Here is a 19,187-nt window from a genome sequence, read left to right on the forward strand (position 1 = left end):
ACCTTTGAGCACTTGTAAATAATATAGGGGTAGAAGCTATTATTGCCAGCCTAGATCTACCTAATGCCCTTTTATGTGCTAGCCCAGTCCCCCCTCATGTCCCTTTATGTGCTATTCCACATCCCCCTCATGCCCTTTTATGTGCCAGTTTCCAGCAATACTGTCACTCAGCATTGTGACTGCGGCCTGCCTGGTTCCTCCTCAGGACAACAGAAGGACCTCCTATGAGTTGTCCATTGGCTTAGCTCAGCACTCTCCACACCCCCTGAATCTGTCTCTCAGCACAAGGTGTGAGGAGGAGGGCTTTCATAGGTGCTGGTGGCCAGGACATGGTGTGGCCAGGACTCGGTATGACCAGGACTCGGTATGGCCAGGGCTTTTTTGCTTAGAGTAGACAGTAGATGTTATGCAGTTAGCATCTAAAGAGACGGCTGAGCACTGAGATTGTTGGGAAGTGTGAAGTAACTGCGCTTTCCGCACGCAGACAACACTGGTTTGTGGCTTGAGGTGAGCGCTAGACTCGGGCCCCATAGCAGCCACACCCTTTGTGTCAAAATGTGTGCATTTTTCAGTCCTCATATGTTTCATAGTGCTTTTTTTAATTCATTATTCTACCTTCAGAAACTGTGCATTCTAATATATATATACTTTAGCTATTGTCAGTAAATCAATTGGTTGCAATATTCTACCTATTGGAGATAAACATTTGTTAGACCATTCTGATGCCGCTCTCCAGAACATTTACAAAAAAATGGGATTAGTCATTGCAGACAGAACTGAATTACCGAAGTCTGCCAAGTGCAACTTCAGAGGTAATTAATAAAGCATGTAACTGCTTAATGTGCAGTCCACAACAAGGGTTTTACAATGAACAGAACACAGATTTTGGCCAGTAGCTACCTCTGTTGGTTTTACTCACATTCCATGCTAAGGCTTTAAGACGTACACACATATGTAGATAACTTTTTTAAGTTTATGTACATGATGGCTACAGTATGATTGTTTCTTAAAGCTCTTAATATATATATATATATATATATATTATTTATATAGCTGACAGAGCCTGTGTGATTTTTTTGTTCTGAGTGCATATATATAAACAAATAGTAAAGGGTGCCTCATGGTGTATTTAATGGATAATTTATTAATACATAAAAACATGTCAAGGATACTACATATAAATGATCCAACCAAGATAAAAAGCACTCTGGGCTGGCTACCACATGAAGTGAAGTAAATAACCAAGGCAAACAGAGACGTCCACACACTGGATTGCACTGCAGTGTATGGAGAAGCCAGAATTAGGAAAGCCGCCAGGTGAAAAGCAAGGAGAGTTAGCCGTCTCAGGTCATGTCCTGACACGTTTCATCAGGAGTCTTCATCTATGTACTGTGTGTGTGTGTGTGTGTGTGTGTGTGTATATGGATGGATGGATGGATGGATGGATGGAGAGAATACATTATATTACTAAGCTCTGCTCCTCACATAAAATTGCACAATTCAGAGGTCTTCTGGGAGGGGGCGGGGCCAAAATATCACATTGCTAATGGAATTGCTTTCTATTGGCTCCACACCCTCCGAATTGACCCACAAATTGCTTCAATCAGACAGCGGGGCTTAGGAATATTTGCCTAGTCTATCTCCTCTGTCAGGGAGGGTTCTGGGTACTCAGAAAACCCCTATGTGTGCACTACTGCGGCCCAGTGGAAGGCAGGGACAAAATTACATTGGAGAAGTGTATGGGATGGACGGAAGCGTCTTGCCCCCCCCCCCCCCCCCAGATCCTAGGTTCTGGAGCCTCTTGGGCATTCTGAGAGAGTGGGAAGTGATCATGCCATTTTTTTTTAGTAGAAGCAGCGTGCAGAAAACACAGGTGACTTATCAATGGCGGTTTACTGTACTACAAACCTACAGTAATTTAACACCTGTACAGTGCCATTGTACCTTCTATAGAAATAAATAACAGTCCTTCAATTCTTTATCTTTATTTCCACAATAGAAATTTCAATCACTTAGCAAAGGTGTTTGTACTAAGTATGTCTGTGAAATCCCTTCAACAAGCTTTTTCCACTTGTCTACAGTATGTTGTGTTAGTCGGATAGATCATAGAGACAGACATCTAAGATGGTGTTCCAGTTTTTAACAAATTCCAACATCAAGTGGCACCGAGGGAGACAGCAGCTGATACTTACTAGAACTGAGAGCACTTAGGATTTGCTTGCCATCAGATCCAATCACTCTTGTGTGGATTTTCTGTAGCATAATGGATGAATTAAATATGTATTTTAATGTACTTTGATCTGTCTCTTCTGTTCCATGATAATTAACAGTGACATTCCCGCAGTAACTGAAATTTTATTGAATTCATGGTTCGCTTTAGATTCTTGGAGAAAGAGCAGAATCCTCAATTCATATTTTGCTTGAATTTAGTTTTATAGGAGTTCTTTATTATGTAGTCCCTGAAGGAAGTTTACTTGTCCATGGGTGTAACTAGACATTTTGGGCCTTGTAGAACAATTATGAAAGAATTTTGTAAGAGTGATCATGTACATGTTAGTATGCCTTCAAATCTGTGCCAGCTCCCCCATGGCATGCAGTAGGCCCTCACAAACATTATCACGCCAACACACATAGGCAACAGCTACTGCAAAACTGGGCCACCCCAATCATTACACAGCAGCAGCCTGGGGCTTCAGACACTGACCACTGTGGCACACAGACACTGAGTAAGGGAGTTGGGAACCTGGTTCAATGGATGAATGGTTGCTTGATCTGATAACTATCAGATGATCAAGAAGAGAGCTAGGTCATTCAGTATGACAAAGTCTATCACCAGCCAATTCAATGCTGCTTATAGAACTACAGATATGTCCTGTCTTATCCTATGTATAATACCACATGCCACAGTGCGTATGTGTCACAAACACACTAGTCCTAGTAAATGGGATTGCTTTGCCACAAATAGAATTTAGTGTAATTTGCCTCCACCTGTTCAGTGTGAGACCTGGGGTAAGCAATGTGACTGGGACAGGATAGATACAAGAGGCCCCTGGTGGGCCAAATCGGTTTGCAGGAGCTGTAGCAGCTGTGTTCCCTGATCCTATGGTAGTTCCAACCTTGATATGCTAATTACTGTATACATTTGAGTTTGGACATACCCTCTCACAAATCTAAATCTCTCTGCACATTTACATCTGCCCCACCTGCAGTGCAACATGGTTTTGCACAGGTGCACAGTTACCTGCTCTTGCTTTACTCTCTCCTCAAAATGAGGCCCATAATATACAGTATCTATAGTATATCCGATAAATAGAGATAAACAGGGCATTTTACATTAACCCCCTTCCTGACTGACAGTTATATGTTTAGTGTATAGGGACTAAACTAAAATGATCTAATTCTGACATTCACAAGCATATGACTAATAATTACAAACATATGACTATTAGGCCATTAATGCCCCATATGCGTGTGTCTTTCAACATCATTGCCCCCCACATCTCTCAGCTAGGCCTTATCATTCTCTGTCTCTAGCCAATATTTTCATCTCCAGCCCACCCCACCCCCCACGCATGACCCATGACTCCCCAACCCAGCCCACACTTACCTACTGCTTCTGCTGATGGTGCTCTACCGTCATGGGTGAATTGGTCGCAATGCAGTGTTCGGCAAAGTGAAGTTTTGACATCACACACAGACATGCTGCATCTGCTTTGTCTGTTCCCTGGAGTTTGTTCCGTTTTCATAGCTAACATGAGTCAGACATGAAGATAAGACAAACTGCGTCTTACTTTGGTAAATTGATACAGGATATGGCATACTGGGTACTGATTTCCTTACGGAACACTGCCCATCCTATATTGCCTTTGTTGCACTACTGTTAACTCCATATATTTTATTAACATGTTTAACAGCATACGTACAAAAAGGTATAATCTCTTCCATCATGGTAACCTGCAGTAACTGTATGTTCAGATGTAGTAGACTTTAAGTGTGGTGCAATATTTTGTATTTGAGAAGTGGGGAGGGAGCAAGTACTACTTACTTGGGCCAGGTCCGCTGCTGATTCATGGGGATCAATAAAATTGGCCTTATCTGTAAACAGTAGAGGAGCATTAATAAAAAGGAAACTGAAGCTGCCCAGCAGCAGCAGCCTCCCTGGACCCTCTGCAGCCCTGCACACAGTGTCCTCTCTGTCGTTGCTCGAAGTGGGCTGCTCTACAGTGGCCAACAATAGCGTAGTGGACAGAGGAGAAATGTTACAGGAGGCATACCATGATTGCCCTTATCGCTGACGCGATTACAAAAAACATTTGGAGAGGTGTAGCAACACATAACCCCCCCTTCCCAAATACACACACCATTTGGCTACACCCCCACGTAGGACCGTCTGAGTTCTTATTTGCCCAGTGTGTATGTAAAAAAAAAAAAATACAAAGTTACAAGGTGACTACAATTTGATTGGAACATCTCTATTTGTAGGTAAAGTCAAGAGACGTAAATGATTCAATGCAGACTGCTCCATCTGTATATCCCATTCAGCAAAACAGAAGTGTAGTGACACAGAAATATTATTACCCTCCAAAAGTGTTCTTGACATTGGTATCAGCACTGCGTACTACATTCTGCTTGCAGTGGCTCATTATTTTTATACTATGGTTTCATGATGTCCAATAACTTCTACCAGGAGATGTCTGAATGACTTTCACAGGTTGAATTTCAAGAATTGTTTGCAATATTTATTTCACTGATAAAATGAAATGACTACATAAACCATAATTCCGTGAAGCTTGGATTATTATCTGGCTTGGAATCTTTTGCCATAAACCACATAATAAATTACACTGTCTTTGATCACTAATGTAAAAGAAAAATATATGTATATACATAACATCGATTTTTTTTTCTTAAATCTATACTGTAAGATCAAACACCAAGATCTGCTTTCTAGAGACAGAAGAACAGAGGAAACCAGTGACCTCATTAAGTTGAATAATGGTTGCCGGTGTGATAGGAGAAAGTCAGTACTGCTGTTTTAGAAATATAGAATTGTTAGAAATGTGAACATTATGGGGACAGTTCTCTTACATACTACAGCTGATAATATTGTATGTGTCTATTTTCTTATCATTTACTCACTAAATTTATGGAACGCAAAATACAGAAAATAGCGGGCCTATCCAATATAAACAAAATAAGACGCTGTTGTAAAGTAATTATTTTAGAAAAAAAAAATCATCTGGTCAGTGTAATGGCACATTGGTTATCATTACGGTGTCACAGCAGCAGTGTGACTCCAACCCAATCTGTGAGGAGTTGATAATTTTTTAATGGTAGAATGAATATCTCTGAATCTCTATGGTTTTTCATCCCCACTCCAGAAATCTGCTAATTAATAAATAAATAAATAAACATCAATTAGTTGCATTCCTAACCCCTGGTACTGGGGTTATCTTCCAAGAACTGTAAACACTACATTAACCTAGATGACCTTACACTAACATCAATGGCAATTGTTTGTCCTAGAATGGTCCCATGTAAAACTGTATGAACAAATCGAGTCTTTCAGGTTTTATTTTTCTTCAAAAAATTAAGTTGTAAAAATACAGACCTTAAGTAGTTCCATTCCTAATTTTATACAGTGTAGACACCATTAACTTATTTATTTATTTTTATTTATTAACAGTTTATTATGTAGTGCAGCAAATTCCGTTGCGCTTTACAATTGGAAACAGTGGTTCAACAAACTGGGTATTTACAGACAGTTAAAAAGGTAGGAGGGCCCTGCTCATAAGCGAACAATCTATTTACTACATTCTTCAATGCAACCTTGTATGTGGCCAAAATTGGGTATGGTCTTGTAGGAAGGGGGTTAAGCCTCAAGGCATGCCACGTTTCCACCACTCTAGAGGTGTGCCCAGCAATCCCGGTGATGCTGGGCTGCTCCAGGCTCTCCTCTCACTGTGGGGCAGATGTATGTTTTGTCATTATGGGGGAGAAGGGGTATCAGCACACGTTGTGTATGAAGGAGCCAGTGTGCGCTAATTGACAGGGGCACTGCTATACACAGTAAATGATAGCCGGCCGATATGCAGGACCTATCTGCTTTGATAGCAGCAGGGACAGCGCTAAACCTGCTGCTGGAGATCTTGCGTGAGTAGCGATATCCCGCGCAGGCCCAGACCAGCCGGCCGGGGGAAGGAGACAGCGTGTTAGTGTGAACTGATGCACTGTCTCCAGGAGGGGGACATTGCCGGAGGGGGGAGTTTGCAGAGTTAAAACATCTTGTCTCTGCCAAAGAGAAGGGGACTCACATGGAGCCTGCACACAGGTAGTCTCCTCTCTTAATGCGCCCCTGCAGGGTACGTGTATTACAGGTTATCCAGCTGTTATTGCACTTGTGACACAAGGGGGAATATGTTCTAAGCTGTGGAGAGATAATGTACCAGCCGCTCAGCCCCTAACTGTCATTACATGCTGTGTTTGAAAAATGGCTAGATGATTGGTTGGTACTTTATCTCTCTCCAAGGCTTTGTACATCTGCCCTAGAATTACTCAGAGCCACAAGGGTTCTGCAGCACCTAACAAAGTACATAAATAAATAAATAAATAGATAAACAATAACTTTACAGTACAATATAATGCAGGACATGTACGTGATATATAAACATTGCTGCATCAGGGGACTTAACACAGAAATAATCCTCATGCTGGCAGAAAATGAGGGTTAGGTGCTGTTGTAGGAGTAAGTACTAGAAAATCGTCTAAGAGGGAAAAAGCACATGAGAATAGAATGCCTTGCGCATTAGAGCTTACATTCTAAAGGGGAGGCGGAAACACACAGTGCTGACACAGGTGGAGTAGACGTGAGCATGGAACAGATGGATGAGATACGATGAGAGCTGGAGGGCATTGATGAAGAAGTCTTCAGAGCACTTTTGAAGTTTTGTAGTTGGAGAGTCTGATAGGGAGACATAGAGAATTCCAGAGGTAGGCCAAAATCTTGGAGGCAAGAATGGGAGAAAGTAAATTGGAGGAGAGAGGAGGCATGTATTTCTGGAGAAAAGAGGGCAGATTAGAGTGTAAAGGTAGATAAGGTCAGATATTTAGGTGGGAGAGGAATTGGTGAGGGCTATGTAAGGGAGTGTAAAAAAGCATAAATTGGATTCAGAAGGGGAAATTGGCAAGCCAGGCAGCAGCATTGAGGATAGATTGATGCTGAAAGAGGTGGTTGTCAGGGTGGCCAAATAGTACAGATTGCAGTAGTCGTAGCATTAAAACTATGGGCTGCACGCACAGTGAAATAATTTGCATTACTGTCTCACACCACTGATGTCATGGGTTCCCGCCATGGCCCTAATTATATGGAGTTTGTATATTCTCCTGGTGCTTGAGTAAGTTTTCTCTGGGTACTCCAGTTTCCTCCCACAATCCCAACACATTCTAGTACAGTATGCTAATTGGCTCCACACAAGACCCTAGAATGAATGTGGTGAGGAATATAGATTGTAAGCTCTGCTGGAGCAGGGACTGATGTGAATGGCTAAATACAATACTCTCTGTAAAGCGCACGTAATAAATAATATTATAGAACGTAAAGTGAAAATGAGAACCTTAGAGAGAACATCTAAATTTCATTTTCCTTAACTAATATCCAGGTCGTGCCTTTCATTCTGTCAACCAGTTTCTTGTTTGTTTATACCATTAGTCCAAGTGGATTGTCAACATATCCAGAAGGGTAATAGCAAAGAAATAGAAAAATCAATGTGATATCAAATCATCCACATCAACACTCTGGCCAGAGAGCAACAGAGCTAAGCTCTGGGGCTCAAAAACAAATCAGCGACCCATCTGTTTAGTATTTCATGACAAAGTTTTGTTTTATTTAACAGAACGGGTAATTTAATTAGCTAGGAGTTTTGATTCCCTATTCATGTTGCAGTTAGAAGTTCAACAGCTGTGAAAAAATAGTTTGCTTGGTGGTTTATATTGTCTAATAAAACAATTACGTCTAAAATGTCTATTACCAGCTGCATCTAGTGCCATCGCCCTTGAGCACAATAGAAAATTCTAACACGGAAATCACCAACATTTATTACATTAAAATATCTAAATGTACAGTTTTTACTGTTAAAAAAAAGGTTCTGCTAAAGAGATAAACATTAGCTCTTAGAATTTTTAGTACCCGCTTAAGTTTGGGCTACGGGAAGCTATTGTAATACTTATCTTCCTATTTGAACATTTTCTGTCACTGCCAAGAATATATCTTGATTTTCCCATCTCAGAATAGCCCAGGGAGATTGGATTTTGGCCAGTTTCTATTATCAGTCCAGTCCCGCTCGTCAATTGGTGCTTTGAAATTGATTAAAGTACAGTATGTGCTCAGATATTTCTTTACTATGATTCTCGACGTTTCCAAAACAAGACTGTCTATAGAATAGCGAGATAATAGCAAAGAGATAACACCTGTAACCTTAATTCTGCACAGAACGCAATACATTCTGTTTGGTTCATAAAAGAGATGATTGTTGCTTGTATCAAATCAACACTCAAATCAACCGTTTCCAAGTCTAGACTTTCAAGCACGTATAGTATAAAGAACCTGGCTGTATGTTTAGTTCACTTTCACCAAGGAAAAAATAAAACCTTTTCCTTCTGAAATTCAATTACTTGTTATATGAGTTGTTAAAAATCAATATTATATTTTCCTCTCCAAATTACCCAGTTTAACAAAATATTCCTCCAGATAAACACTGGATCTTATGAAGCTGAACTTGTGCATGAATAAAGCTTTTGGTTCTGTGTGTAGAAACAAGGAGTCTGTGTGTAGTTTGTGTAAATGATTTTCTATACTACCAAATGGGATCCTACTTGTCATAGAGATCACCAACAAAGGTAAGATTGGTGATGTAGGGCTGCACACTTTGGAATGCCATGTGTCACCGCAAATATCAGCATAAGTGGGTGATTTTCATGTAACAATGAGGAGGACACATGAATTGATGGGTTGGAATTGGCAATTGGCACCTGAAATGCCGGTGGTCAGAAGATCGACAGTGGCATCCCGATGTGTAGAGTCCCGACACCAGGGTGGTAAGTATTCTCTCCCCCCCCTAGTCTAACCCTCCCTTCCTGCACCCTTACCTAAACTCTCACCCTTGCAGTGTTTGTGTGCCGGCAGCCACTAGATGGAGCTCAGCGTAGAAATTCAAGTGTTGCTGCCTTTGGTCTTGCACAGTGCACATAACAACTGCGATGTTGTTCCTCATTTTAATGTGCTGTTATCTAATTATATATTAGAATTACAGTGATGCTCAAACTGGGTGCTGTGGCATAGTCATGGTCTGTGTGGTCCAAATGTCTAAAATTAATCTAGGGCTTCTGAATTACTGGACAGTGTGACCAGCGGTGGCATAAATTCAGCTGGTTAACTGATTACCTGAAATTGGATGCCAATTCTGTTGTATTCATAGAACATAAGTGTTACTACACTTGTTTATTGCCTTAAACCACAGGTTCTTAAACTTGGCCATCAGGTCCACAGACATTTTTCAGGTCACCAGCAGGTGCACTGTATATCAGCAACTGTCACATATTAAAAATGCACAGGTGACCTGGAAAACATGAACTGTGTGGGGTCCTGAGGAACAAGTTTTAGAACCTGTGCATGAAACTAAAGCTCTACAGAACAATTCTATCAGCTGAAATCTTGGTCTGGTTGTCAGTTTCAGGTGACAGGGTTTCCCAGATGGGGAATAATGGAGGGGACAGATATAAGTAAAATGATTGTCCTTAGGTGGACAACCCCTTTAAGTAATTCATTATGATGTTATATAACCGTTTTCGCTTACTTTTACTTAGGTTTATCGACCAAAATGGCATTGACTGATGTTCTCCAAGACAAGTCCGATTTCAGCGACCCTGAAGAAGAAAAAGAAGAAATATATATGGCTCCCCTTTCAAGTCATATTGAATCCATAAAACAGAAAGATTACTTCATGTTACAAGATGTCCATCCCGAAAAAGATGAACAGCACAACACGAATGTGCAAAAAGCAGTTTCCGATGAGACATTCAATGAACTACCCATGATGTCTCCATTCAACAGCGACCAGGTACCGCCGTCGATGAGGCATGACATCAGCGAGCACACGGCTCTCATTTACTCAGAGCAGAGCCAGTTCCGCAAAACCATGTCCAGGAAGTTAAATGTTCTTAATGGTCACGTGAAAGACATTAATAAATCTCTCAAACAGATTATGGCTTCAGAGAAGTCCAGTTCTGAACTCCTTATGCAGCAGAATGCAATTTTAGAAAAAATTGCCTCAAATCTGCTGCTAATGTCACAGCAACATCAGCAATCTGCACAAATGTTTATCAGTGTTATGCAGCAGGGCATTCAACTGTTCAGCGCACCTAAAGAAACAACGTATTCTAGCCGGAGTTGTGGGGGCACTGGCGAAGCCTCCTCATCACTGAGAAATGAGCATGTGACTGTAGCCCCTAGTTCACCTAAGGGAAATATTCGCAATCATGGTGGTAGAATGAGTAGGCACAGCCGGTCTCTTAATCCTCTAGCGCCATCTGCCGTCCTAGGCCATGGCAAACAATAGAGACCAATCGTTAATATGTGCAATTAGGACCAGTTATGATGTTAGGTTGATATATATACTGTAAAACTTATAATAGTGTTATTGTTAACAAAATAGATTTTATTTCCTGTGGTTAAATCTTTGCACAATTCCATTTATCTAGAGACAGATTTTCCAGGTCTAAAACTATCCCTGTTTTCTTAAGGAATATTGTATGTTTCTATGTTTTTATTACTATTGCATTTTTTCACAAAATATTTTTCTAAATCACTATGCATAATTAGAAAGCGCACCACAGGCAGATATTAAAATATTTATATTTTTATACTATATATCGAAGGCGGATTTAGAGCCGTACAGTAGGTAGCATAATGTTTTTTTAACCATTCTCTTCAAACTTCATTTAATGGTCCCAAAAGGAGAGACAATCCATTCTGCGTGACAGGCTGAATGTCCCTAGCGCAGTTACCAGCATTATTACCTACACTCTTTTCTTGTGATACTTGAGCAATCTAAGATACATTCCAAAAGGTGTCCTTGGCACAGAAAGTGTTATTTATTTATTATTCTGCACCATATTTACAATTATCCTGCAACCTTAGAAGTCCCCTAATTAGACCCTTGAAATATTAACTTGTTCTGTTCTAGTTTTTTGTTTTTCGCCCCATGTAAGAAATGACCTGCAAATTTCTATCAATATATCTTATTCTGAGAGAATGTAAAAGACATCTAATTGAGTCTTAAAAATGTCTGTGCATATCTTATGCTGATACAATTTGTGTCATATCTTTTCTTCTGGAAATCCATCTAAGAATGTACCTTACAGTATTCTCCCCTATTGTAATTGACATTACAGGGTTGCAATAAATCTACAGGGAACTGACATTTCTCATGTTTTAGTTAGTATACAGGACTTATGACTAGACAGATGTCTTTCCTAATTATATTAATGCTACAATACATTCATACACATGGTAGAACCTTTTCTAGTTAGTAGAGAGAGAGAGAACAAAGAGGGTGGTTCAGGCCTGCTCGATGCGGGCAGAAATCCGGCCAATGTTTGTGCATGCGTGACTATGAGGCTAGTCCATCTCTGCTTGGGGCGGGCAGTTGACGTCACATGACGCAGCCCGTCCCAAATTCGGCCAGAATAAAAGACTTACTTTTATTTGTGAAGGGAAGGAAAAGCATCTGCTGATGAGCGACCACCCAATGCTTTTTCTTCCATGTCGCCGCATGTGAGCAGATGTGTATGTGAAAGTATCTGCTCGTATGCTAGTGAGGGGACGCGGGCGGCGGGGGGCAGGCATTTGGCGGTCGGCATTTACCAGCTCCATAGGCAGCGTATATAAGCAGTCTAGAGAGCAGGTCTGAATCATGCCAAAAATTTGTATTGTTTCCTTGCAACCTTCACATAAGTTACTGGTGGATGGTGAAGGATTTAAATATGTGTTTTCTTGTACACCGTAAAAAAATCCTTAGATGCTGGACTAGTATTGGCCCATAAGGACTGATTTGCTGCTAATAGAACAGTATCTTATGTATTGTTGTTTTGTATGATACAAATCAAAGTACAGTATTATCGGTTCTAGCAGAGAACCCTTTCAGGTATATCTAATGTCTCTGAGTATGGCTGTAACAATCACTTTACTATACACTGTGTCATATTTACACACCAAAAAAAAACAAGCAATAAAGGATCAATACATGATCTAGGATCTATTGTCGGGAATGTTTGTACTTAGGTTTATTAGATAATGTTCTTCTAATTAGAAGTATAGTGGCTGAAATATACAAAGTGACATTTATACCATATGGCTTTTTCCAAGTTTGTCCTTGATCTAGTCTTAAGTTGTCAGTGTTCCCCAAAGTGAATTTATGAGCGGGGGAAACATTGATCATTTCTGTGTTTATGATATTATTCAGGGATTCCAGTGATCCTATTCATGTATATGCAAAAAATGAATTCAATTTTACATTAAAAGTAACTATTAGCTAGTTTTAGAAGCTGAGGTACAGTAAATGACTGATTGGTACATAAATGTTAAATAAACAAATACTGCTAAATATCTGTGCACACCAATACATACAATATAATCACTTTGCCTATAATGTATTTGGTAGTAACATAAATGCTGATTTAGGATGCAAGATATTGTAGCTATTTTATTATATGTTAAGTATTAGGCGTAAATTAAAGATTAAAAATCTGTATTTTGTTTTTTTTAGATATGTTTTATGTATGTTGACTTACAGTATGCTTCTGTTCTTTACTTGTTTTTTTCTGAACCTTTTTATGCTTTATGAAAACTTTTATATATGTTAGATCCACAAGATAGTTAACTTGTTCTTTTCACTTGATGTGTATTGTAAGTTGTTGAATAAACGTGCATACGTCTTGCCCTTTTCTTCTTGGGCATATGAGACATTTCTGTTTCGAGTGTACAATGATTCTAAGATGGTGGATAATACCTGGATAAATGAGCTGAGGTGTTTGGGAGAATGACAGGGTTACAGCCGCAGTCTGGATAGAATTTCTCTCCTTGGGTTTTATTTGGTTTAGATTTTCTTAGTACTTTACATTTATCAAAACATCGAACCTCGCCAACTTCTCCTTCAAAGGCTATTAGTCCAGTAAACCTACATTTTATATTTTTCATGGGACCCGAAAAATTGGTGTAAAATCTAAGAAAGTGTCAAATAAAATACGGAAATACACAGAAGGCAATTTGTAATTGGACATAATAGTTAATTGTGTTAAACAATTTGATCTACCATATAAAATATCTACCTATGGTGGAGAAAAAAAAACATCTGTACTATTAAAAAAATAACAAATGGGAAAAAAACATCTGTACTGTAAAAAAATAACAAATAAAAAAGTAATTTGATGGGTTTTTTTCACTGTACATTATGATGTACAGCACAAAACACTATCCATAGTAACCAAAAACTAGAATGAAACAGCGTTGTAAAGAATAGTATTAATATTTTTTTAAATGACAAAATTATTGTGACCAACAATTCACAGACAAGACTGACATTTAATTTTAAGATTAATTAATAAGATTCAACTCCAGAACTTGGTGCATTAAAGTAATGTATAGTTAGTATATGCATGCATTCATAAACGGACTTCCTCTGTTGTAACCGGTTAGTTTGTTAGCTTTAACAATAAAAAAACAAATATGTCCAAGTATTGCGCAACCCTTATTTTCAATAAGATGTTATCTTCATACACAAATAATTTTTATCAGAAATTTATTGTGACATTTGAACATGTATAAAAACAAACATGCGATGGGGAAGACATTCAATGTGTGCTTCCAATGGTAATCATGAACAGACCACTGTTCGGGTCCAGCACAAATAAGAGGATCAGGATCTCACCAAATGGATGGATTGCGGTGGGCTAGGCTCCTGTTGGAGAATCTGCGGCACCACCGCAGTTGGCTTAATCGGGTCCTCAGATGTTCAAAGTGCTTGTGCGTAAAGTGTCCAGTGCTTCCAAAGTGCCGTATTGATGCACAGGGATGAAGCAAAGTTGTATCCAAACGTAGCAGCAATGCGTTTCGGAGATCCTCGGTCTCCTTTATCAAGCTGTGTGTGGATACTAGTGTGATCTTCTGGCCTTTTACACCCATTTCCTGGGTCTAAGGATTAGTAGCAGCCAATGGGAACTCCGCGATTTTCGCGGGCCGGAAATATCTTGCCTTCAAGCTATACTTCCGGTTGCGTTCCACCGGCCTGGAGATTGTTACCGCTTCCGGTTTATACGATATTAGCGGTAACGGTTTGGTTAGTAATCACCTCAGTTGGACTTATTACTTTAGCGCCCGAATGACTTCTCCTATTCGCTTCTTTATTCTGTATTGCCTGAGTTTTTTACATGTTATACATCCATTATTGAACTCCGTCCGCCATCTTTGTTCAGGGAAAACTTGAGGGCATGTGCTGGATGTTCTTTCTTTGATTGGCCAGTGAGAGAAGGCTCATCCTCAAAATACCTTCTGTGCAGTACTTGGTATTCCTGCATAGTCCATCCCTATTTACCGGGATGGCCTTCCCCCACTAGATTTCCCCATCCATAGTATGTCCAGAACCACATGTAAAAAATATAATAAAGCATACAGTTAAAATGAGGTTAAAAAAGACATAATCAAAACATACTAAAAATTATAAAAAGTTTGTAGTAGGTTAGAAAGTGGCATAAAATGAGTAGATGAAAAATGAGTAAGGTTCACAATTATAATTTATGAGTAAAATCATTAATCTAAAAACCATTTTAGTTCGAAGTCCGCATTATGACCATTAGGATGGAGGCTATTTAGAGTGAAGATCCACTTCATCTCACTTTTAGCCAATCTTGTTTCCAAATCCCTGGTCTTCCAGTTAGTAACCACCTGCTGTATCCCCAAAAATATTTTAATCGCTCCCTCACGTTTATGGTGAGTCTTTAAAAAATGATCAGAGAGTGGGTGGGTGGCACATCCTTTTCTTATATTATAGATGTGTTCTGCAGACCTCGATTTCAGGTTTCGGGCGGTTGATGTCACATGATGCAGCCGTCCCAAATTCGGCCAGAATAAAAGACTTTTATCTGTGAAGGGAAGGAAAAGCATCTGCTGATGAGCGACCACCCAATGCTTTTTCTTTTTATATTTTAAGATGGTAAAATTAACACCAAAACCCACAGAAAGGAGACTGACTCCAATTCTTACATCCCAAAAAATAGTGAACATCATGAAAGATGGTTAAACAGCATCCCTGTTGGACAATACATGCGCCTCAAGAGAAATTGCACACAACAGGAGATACTGGAAGAACAATTCAGTGAAATCGATCAAAGATTTGTTCAAAAAGGGTATAGCCAAAAAGACTTACAAGAATCCAAAGAGAAAGTTAATAAAATGAGCAGAACTGATTTATTAAAAACTAAACCGAAAAAGGACAACACAAATGGTCCAAGCTACTCGGAATGGGCATTTTTTACCCAGTACGGTGCTCACCATAAAAAGGTAGAAACAATTTTTAAAAAAAATTGGCGGATCCTTCTAGACGATCCGGTCTTGGGAAAAGCTATGCCAGAAAAACCAAGATTCATTTATAGGCGAGCACCATCTCTAAGAAACTTCTTAGTTAAAAGTGCCCTACCGGAAAAAGTTGGGGGCAGTGATCGCAACAAGGGATTTCATCGTTGCGGATCATGCCTCATGTGCAGAGCCACAAACACAAAACCATTTGATAAGAAAGCGACCCATTTTGAGGTGAATGGAGTAAAATATAAAATTAATCAATTTATCACATGCCACACACGCAATGTAATTTATTTATTGGAGTGTGAGTGCAATAAAGTGTATATAGGTAAATCTACCCGAAACCTGAAATCGAGGTCTGCAGAACACATCTATAATATAAGAAAAGGATGTGCCACCCACCCACTCTCTGATCATTTTTTAAAGACTCACCATAAATGTGAGGGAGCGATTAAAAGATTTTTGGGGATACAGCAGGTGGTTACTAACTGGAAGACCAGGGATTTGGAAACAAGATTGGCTAAAAGTGAGATGAAGTGGATCTTCACTCTAAATAGCCTCCATCCTAATGGTCATAATGCGGACTTCGAACTAAAATGGTTTTTAGATTAATGATTTTACTCATCAATTATAATTGTGAACCTTACTCATTTTTTATCTACTCATTTTATGCCACTTTCTAACCTACTACAAACTTTTTATCATTTTTAGTATGTTTTGATTATGTCTTTTTTAACCTCATTTTAACTGTATGCTTTATTATATTTTTTACATGTGGTTCTGGACATACTATGGATGGGGAAATCAAGTGGGGGAAGGCCATCCCGGTAAATAGGGATGGACTATGCAGGAATACCAAGTACTGCACAGAAGGTATTTTGAGGATGAGCCTTCTCTCACTGGCCAATCAAAGAAAGAACATCCAGCACATGCCCTCAAGTTTTCCCTGAACAAAGATGGCGGACGGAGTTCAATAATGGATGTATAACATGTAAAAAACTCAGGCAATACAGAATAAAGAAGCGAATAGGAGAAGTCATTCGGGCGCTAAAGTAATGGAGCCGAATAAGTCCAACTGAGGTGATTACTAACCAAACCGTTACCGCTAATATCGTATAAACCGGAAGCGGTAACAATCTCCAGGCCGGTGGAACGCAACCGGAAGTATAGCTGGAACGCAAGATATTTCCGGCACGCGAAAATTGCGGAGTTCCCATTGGCTGCTACTAATCCTTAGACCCAGGAAATGGGTGTAAAAGGCCAGAAGATCACACTAGTATCCACACACAGCTTGATAAAGGAGACCGAGGATCTCCGAAACGAGTTGCTGCTACGTTTGGATACAACTTTGCTTCATCCCTGTGCATCAATACAGCACTTTGGAAGCACTGGACACTTTACGCACAAGCACTTTGAACATCTGAGGACCCGATTAAGCCAACTGCGGTGGTGCCGCAGATTCTCCAACAGGAGCCTAGCCCACCGCAATCCATCCATTTGGTGAGATCCTGATCCTCTTATTTGTGCTGGACCCGAACAGTGGTCTGTTCATGATTACCATTGGAAGCACACATTGAATGTCTTCCCCATCGCATGTTTGTTTTTATACATGTTCAAATGTCACAATAAATTTCTGATAAAAATTATTTGTGTATGAAGATAACATCTTATTGAAAATAAGGGTTGCGCAATACTTGGACATATTTGTTTTTTATTGTGTGTTACATCCATCATTTATTCAATTAACACCAGCATATAAGATTGAGCGCAGCACTAATCCAAAAATATTTGTTTTTTATTGTATTTGTTTCAGAAGGTGGTGTACCTTCCATCCTTGTCCGAGTTGGCAGCACCCTTTTCAATTAATTGCGCTGATTTGCTCCACAGACACCTGTTTCTACAAATTGTTCACCTGTACACCAAGTTTGTGGAGCTAACTAGCAGCAAAAGATGTTCTCATATAGAGAAAATAGAAAGAATTTTAAGGATGTATTCTCAAGTGAGACTAATGACCTATCCACCGATGTCGATGAAAGTTTGAGCACTGTACTCAAAAATTTTGAAAAAGCTTTACTTAAAGAAAACCGACTATGGTGGGAGGTCACTACCCTCGAGCATTATCTAGGCAATGATCTAGTCCCAAAAGGGCTAACATTAGAAAAAACTCCTTCTTTCAATTCGAGTAGAGAAGATTTTCTTAAAGAATGGAACAGCATTTTACACAAATGTTCAAAAGCATTAACAAATCTCATAATAAAAGAGAGAAGAGGGGAGCTCATAGAAACCAATAAGGAGATTAATAAACTTAAAACACTCATCGAACCTTATATAGGTCTAGAGGTGGTCATTACAAAAGAAAAAGAGATCTTAGCCAAATTGGACAAAAACTCTAGAGAACTTAAAATGAGAAAGAGAAAAAAATAACAGAGAGATTCAAATCCGGAAAAGAATAAGAACAACCCGCCAAATAGTAGTGACACTATAAATCATGTTAATTTAACTCAACCTCAAAATGTAAATTTTATAAATCACAAACCCCAGAAGAAAACCCCTAAACCAAAAGCAAATAAGAAAACAAGAATACAAAACTATGGGAGCAACCATGTTGAAAATATAAGACAAGCTCCTGACCTTAGACCACAAAATCCCCCCAATAATTGGAGAATAAGGAACCAACCCAATCATTTCACAACTCCAAGAAATAGTGAAAGACAATGGTCCAACTATAGAACACCTAAAAGGCATATGCCAACTTTTGGTTCCACTCCGAAAAGATGGAACAAATTCACCAATAGGGGGGAACCCCTAAATGTACAAAACAGATTTGAACCATTAAGGAATGAGAACTTCCAACTCAGACCTCAAAAATCTTTTTTTGGGCAGGACAGGATGCCACCCAGAAGGGAATAACCACAACTAAAAAGACCCATAGAGGAAAAAGGGGCGGGAAAAACCGCCCTAAGACCCGCAAAAAGAAAAAAGTGATAGGGATAGCTACAAACCCCGACCCCAGTCCTGATATAAAAGAAAAGGGAAAGATTTTCAATTTGAGTGATATACCCTTATCAAAAGAAGAAGAAAAAATCTTGAAAAAGGGTCTCAAATTCGCACCGACAGCCAGAGCAAACCCTTTTGAGCTCTTTGTAGATCTTCAAAAATTTGTTAGAAAAATAAGTATCAAAAAGTTTTTCTTATCAAAAGCAGACGGGGAACGAGTTGAGGCAGCACCAATAGAAGAAGGTGAAACTATAAACAAAACTGCCCTACGATGCAAATCAAAATTTTATCCCAAACACGTAAAAAGGTGGAAGTATCGATTGCTTCAATTCTATTGTTGCAAAAGAACTCAGAGGGGTAGAAACATAAAAAAAGAAAAACATCACAAAGAAAGAATGGAAAGCTATTGAAAATCTACAACAAAATGAAAAAATCATTATAAAACCCGCAGACAAGGGGGGGGGGGGGGTAGTGATTTTAAACAAAATTGATTACATAAATGAGATTGAGAGACAACTGGGGGATATCACCACCTATAAAAAATTAAGGAGTGACCCAACGG

The 19,187-nt window shown here is 39.3% G+C and overlaps 1 protein-coding gene across 2 annotated transcripts in view; it reads left to right on the top strand.

Annotated features, from left to right (window-relative positions):
- The window catches only part of SEMA6A (semaphorin 6A), a 190,393-nt gene extending 177,373 nt beyond the window's left edge, over positions 1-13,020 (top strand). For both annotated transcript variants that reach the window (XM_083151614.1, XM_083151615.1), the window contains one exon: positions 9,862-13,020. In XM_083151614.1, the coding sequence (XP_083007740.1) occupies positions 9,862-10,613 (752 nt within the window). In that variant the 3' untranslated portion in view covers positions 10,614-13,020. The remainder of the gene's footprint in view (positions 1-9,861) is intronic.
- The last annotated feature ends 6,167 nt before the right edge of the window (positions 13,021-19,187 follow it).

The sequence above is a fragment of the Crinia signifera genome, chromosome 1, assembly GCF_055691185.1.
Source record: "Crinia signifera chromosome 1, ASM5569118v1, whole genome shotgun sequence".
Taxonomy (NCBI): domain Eukaryota; kingdom Metazoa; phylum Chordata; class Amphibia; order Anura; family Myobatrachidae; genus Crinia; species Crinia signifera.